We start from the raw sequence: 5,341 nt of genomic DNA on the forward strand, positions 1-5,341 counted from the left end.
GTAAAAACAGTTTTGAATGAACTTAGAGGTCAACTAGAGGGAGAAGATGGGCATACTTTGGTAGGGAGTTGGGGGTCAATGAAGGTTTTTTGAGTGGGGGATTAATTGGATAAAAAAATAAATTCAGATATGTCACTAGACCCCATGTAGTCCCAGACCCGGTGGTTTAAACTCACGCCGGACACGCGTGCGCGTGCATGTGTGTGTCCAAGATCCCGAGAGGAGAATGGAGGAGAAAGGATTGCGGTGTGGCCATCCCTCCAGGGGATGATTTCTCGCTTTCTGTTTCTCTATCTCTCTCTGTCTTTCTGGCGAGCGCACACACCCTATAGCAAAAAAAAAAAAAAAAAAAAAAAAACTCTCAAAAATAAATTAATTAATTAATTCAGAGAGTCAGCCGGTGGCTTAGTGGTTAAGGCGGCTGGATCCCACATGGCCGATTATGCAGTTCAAGTCCCAGACCCAGTGATCTGAAAAACACAATGAGTGTGTGTGCCTGCATGTCCAAAATCCCAAGAGAAGGGTGGAGGAGAAGGGACTGCAACATTGGCATCACCCCTGGGGGATGATTTCTCACTTTCCCACACCTCTCTGTCTCTCTCCAGCAAGTGCACACACTCTATAGCAAAACTTAAGGAAAACAGAAAAGAAATTCAGTTTAAATCCATCCGAGTCCCTCCCATACATATACGTAGTTTTCCATTTGTGCTCACATTTGCCTCCCACCTACCCATCTACCTAACTCATCTTCAGGCTCTCCCAGCAGCTTGCCGTATCTCCTTTACCTGCTCCCTGGCTGGTCCAGGGATGTATATATGGGCTGCTTTCCCTCTCAGCCAGAGGACTCTGGGGCCCCAGCTCCCCCATCTTTCTCCTTCCTTGCCTGGGGCTGGGAAGCAGGCCAGTGTTAGCTGAGGCTGGCTGGCAAGCAAGCGGGTGGTGCCAGGGAAAGGCTGTACAGTGCCAGGTGGTGCCTTGGGTTCTAAGCTGAGCCCCTGACCTCGATAACCTTCTGCCTGCGAACACACCTGCCCCTTACTCCACCCCCATCCAGATCCAGGCTTTGGTATCGGGGAGGGGGCATAGGGCCATACAGACCCACGGGACTTTGGCTCCATCTCTACAAAAGGGCACTCTGTGAGTCAGCCTGCTCCCCTCCAGGCTTGCTCCTCCCCCACCCGGCTCCTGTTTCCGATACACGTACAGCCCGTACACACCGTGTCCTGGGACACCCCACAGTCAGCCACATGGCTCCCCTGTGCCCCAGCGCCTGGCTCCCTCTGCTGATTCCCGACCCTGCCGGGGGCCCCACAGTGCAACTCCTGCTGCTGCTGCTGCTCCTGGTGCCTGCCCATCCCCAGAGCCTGTCCGGGATGCAGGCAGATGCCCCCACAGAAGACTTATCTGGGGAAGATGATCCCCTGGGTAAAAAGGATCTGTCCAGTGAAGACAATTCACCTGGAGAAGAGGATCCACCTGGAGAAGAGGATCCACTTGGAGAAGAGGATCTACCTGAAGATAAGACTGATCCAGAAGAAGAGGACTCACTGAAGCCAGAGGACCTACCTACTGTTGAGGCTCCCCGGGAAACTCAGGGCCCCCAGAACAATGCCCACAGGGACAAAAAAGGTAAGCAGCCATCAGCCCTCCAACTTAAGTTTCAGCAACCCCCTCCCCCCATCCTCCAGTTCAAACGTGGGTTATTCAGGGAAGGAGAGGAACCTGCACTCTCAAGCCCAGGGGCTCCTCCCCACTTCAGAGCTGGAAGGGGACCCATAGGTTGATAAAGGTGGGGGGCACATCCCAAAATCCGGAGAGGAGAGGGGAACGGAGGAGAACAGAGGAGAGGGACTGCGGTGGGACCATACCCTCTGGGGGTGTTTTCTCATCCCCACCACCACCTCCAAGCCAGCACACCCTATAGTAAAATAAAAAAACCGAAGAGAAGGGGGCAGGAAGGGACAGAAAGTAGCTGGAAGAAACATGAAAGAAAGGAGGTGGAAGAGAAAGAGATGAGGAATGTGCAAAGAGAAAAAACAGGTGGAGCTGGAGAAAAAGAATATGAAAAGAGGAAAGACTGGGGGTGGGGGATGAGTGAGCACAAGAGCGGCAGAGCTTGCAGAGAGCCTCTCATCTTTAGTCTACAAGGAGGGCACTGAGACCCAGGAAGAAGGAAACAGCAGGTAGAGGATCCTGGTATCTTGACAAGCCAGAAATTTCGGGAAAGGAGTGGAGACCAGAAAGAGCAGGGGATAGGAAAGGAGGTCTATTGACTTGGGCCTGGGGACCGAGGCCTTCTCGTCCACTTTGCAGACCCTAAGACAGGGGTTACAAACTGGTGGGGCGGTAGGGTGGTTGCTCAGCCCACTCAGCTGTGGCGTTTGGTTGTAGTCCATTGAGCTTTTCCCATGACCCCCTTCAGGTATTTCTATTGCCTGCTATGCTCTTGTACAGCATCTGAATTTGTACACCCCCCACCCCGCGCCGTTCTGGTCCCTGGGAAGGGATTAGGCTCTAAGATCAGCCTGTTCATCCTTATTTACGCAGGGGATGACCACAGTCATTGGCGCTATGGAGGTGAGACACCCACTCCCTGCACAGGCCCAATATGGGAACCCAGCTCTACTGCCTCTGCCCCACAACCATATGAACGCTGGCCCTTGGACATCCCGCCCACCACACACGCACGTCTGCAAGTCCGGGGCACCACCCGCTGCCTATCCCCGCCCACACCCCTGACTTCTGCTACCCATTCGGATGCCTCCTGACTCCACCCCTCACTTTTTCTATCTGGGTTCTCTAAAAGTTCCTGAGTTAGAGATCAGACTTCCTCACCACGCTCTCCTACCTCAGGCGACCTGCCCTGGCCTCAGGTGTTCCCAGCCTGCGCTGGCCGCTTTCAGTCCCCGGTAGATATCCGTCCCAAGCTCGCTACATTCTGCCCCGCCCTGCAACCCCTGGAACTCCTGGGCTTTCAGCTCCCGCCACTCCCAGAACTGCGCCTGCGCAACAATGGCCACACCGGTGAGGCGCCTAGGGGGCGGGGTCTCATGGAAGGGGTGGAGACTATCTGGGTATGGGGCGGGGCCTATGGAAGGCTGTCACTCTGGGTAGCGCGGGGAGGCCGGGCTGGCCCTACCCATCAGGACGAGGCAGTGTCCCAGCTTACCTGCCTGTACTACCTGCCATCATGCAGTGGAGCTCACTCTGCCTCCCGGACTAGAGATGGCTCTGGGGCCCGGACGGGAGTACCGGGCCCTGCAGCTGCATCTGCACTGGGGAACTGCGGGTCGCCCAGGCTCGGAGCACACTATTGACGGCCACCGTTTCCCTGCGGAGGTGAGCGCAGAGCTGTCCGAGGCGGGGCAAAAGGGCGAGGCAAAAGGGCGAGGCAAAAGGGCGACACCAGCCAAGAGAGCTGGCTCATGCCTGCCTACTGTCTTGTCCTCTTCAGATCCATGTGGTTCACCTCAGCACTGCATTTGCCAACATTAGCGAGTCCTTGGGGCGCCCAGGAGGCCTGGCTGTACTGGCTGCCTTTTTGCAGGTACCAGACCTGGACAAGCCCCACTTGTTTCTTCCCCACCCTTTTGAACTTAGTGTATCTTGTCTCTAGAGCTCCCATTCCAGCATGCCCACCAGAGCGCCTGGCTACCACATTCATTATTATTAATAGTTCATTCGTTCAACACTACCCTAAACCCAGCACCGGGCCACAGAAAGGATTCAGATGTCTTGGGTCCTTGACTCTGAGAAGCTCACAGCCAGTGGGGGAGGCTGACACAACACCAAGGGCACAAAATAAAAACGATCACATGAGAGGTGAGGTGAAGCCTTCACTAGTGAAAGAAAAGGAAATGTTCCATGCAGAATAAACAGTATGGGCAAAGACTCAGCTCACGGGCCATTCAGGGAGTGGCGGATGTAATAAGACATCAGCAAGAGCAGTTTCTCCACTCGTGACCTACCATTTCCTCTTTGTGAAAGGCAGCGTTTACTGACCTCTTTGGGCCAGTAACAATCAAGGACACACATACAATGATTAATGGAGCCGGTAAAGTGAAGGGCAGGTGAGATACCTGCTAGACTCTCTCACTTGCTGATTCCTAATGCCAACCTCCCAGCACAAAGCTCAGAGAAGGGCCTCAGAAACATGGCAGGGCCTCAGGAATGAAAGTAATTAGTCAAGTGAAGGCAGAGGTAACACAAATAAAAAGATATATTATGGTTTTCTATAGGTGGAGCCTGGAGTATCCATGGAGGTAGTGATAGGAGAGATTAGAAAGAGCAGTAGGGCTTAGGTTATTGAGGGCCTAGCATCCTAGTAAGGTGGCTCCCCTTCCTCTTTGAATTTGCCATTGAAACTCTGTCAAACTTGTTTGCAAAGCAAGAGTAAATAGCCCGGGTAATAACACATAGATTTTATGTTCCTCCAACATTCTCAGAGCTGAGGACTGACAAAGTACCGTGGGAACGCCAACTCACATTCAGGTCTCCAGCCCTGACCCTAAAAACGTGTATTAATCTGTCTTGCACTGTCATCTCCCAGGAGGGCCCAGAAGATAACAGCGCCTATGAGCAATTGCTATCACATCTGGAAAAAATCACTGAGAAAGGTCAGTTTGTTGATCTGACCACTACCCTCTCTACCCTAGTTTATAAAGAATTGCCCTTCGGGTGGATTGCAGCATCAAGACCCTATCAGGGGCACCGTCTCTCTGTCACTCATCTTCCATGAGTAAATAAATACACTTTTAAAAAATATCGCAAGCCAGCCTGTGGCCTGGTGGCAGGATCCTACATGTCTGACTGCCTTGTTTGAATCTTGGACCTGGAAGCTTGGAAAACATGCTGGGTGCATGTGTATGCATGCTACCAAAATCCCAAAAGGAGAATGGAGGAGAAGGGATTATGACGTGGCCACCCCACTAAGCTGTGATTTCTCTTTCTTTCTTTCTTTCTTTCTTTCTTTCTTTCTTTCTTTCTTTCTTTCTTTCTTTCTTTCTTCTTTCTTTCTTTCTTTCTTCTTTTCATAGAGAATTTTGCTATAGGGTGAATGTGCTAGCCAGAGAGACAAAGAGAGAGAAAGTGAGAAATCACCCCTGGGAGATGGCCATGCCACAGTCCCTTCTCCTCCATTGTCCTCTCCAGATTTTGGGCATGCACACAAACGCTTTCAGCATGAGTTTCAAGCCTCTGGGTCTGGGACTCAAACTGCAGTCAGCCATGTGGGAGTCCAGCACCTTAACCACTAAGCCACCTGCTGGCTCCCCTGGGGGTGCTTCCTAACCTCCCAGAGGACCACATGTGCCTTCTAGCAAATTATATATATATATATATA

The 5,341-nt window shown here is 52.2% G+C and overlaps 1 protein-coding gene across 1 annotated transcript in view; it reads left to right on the forward strand.

Annotated features, from left to right (window-relative positions):
* The first annotated feature begins 981 nt into the window (after positions 1–981).
* Positions 982–5,341, forward strand: part of CA9 (carbonic anhydrase 9) — a 9,783-nt gene continuing 5,423 nt past the window's right edge. Inside the window, exons 1-6 of the mRNA XM_006143174.3 lie at positions 982–1,629; positions 2,548–2,577; positions 2,854–3,024; positions 3,197–3,339; positions 3,455–3,547; positions 4,550–4,616. Of these exons, the coding sequence (XP_006143236.1) occupies positions 1,248–1,629; positions 2,548–2,577; positions 2,854–3,024; positions 3,197–3,339; positions 3,455–3,547; positions 4,550–4,616 (886 nt within the window). The 5' untranslated portion in view covers positions 982–1,247. The remainder of the gene's footprint in view (positions 1,630–2,547; positions 2,578–2,853; positions 3,025–3,196; positions 3,340–3,454; positions 3,548–4,549; positions 4,617–5,341) is intronic.

The sequence above is a fragment of the Tupaia chinensis genome, unplaced genomic scaffold, assembly GCF_000334495.1.
Source record: "Tupaia chinensis unplaced genomic scaffold, TupChi_1.0 Scaffold000093_1, whole genome shotgun sequence".
In the NCBI taxonomy this organism is placed as follows: Eukaryota; Metazoa; Chordata; class Mammalia; order Scandentia; family Tupaiidae; genus Tupaia; species Tupaia belangeri.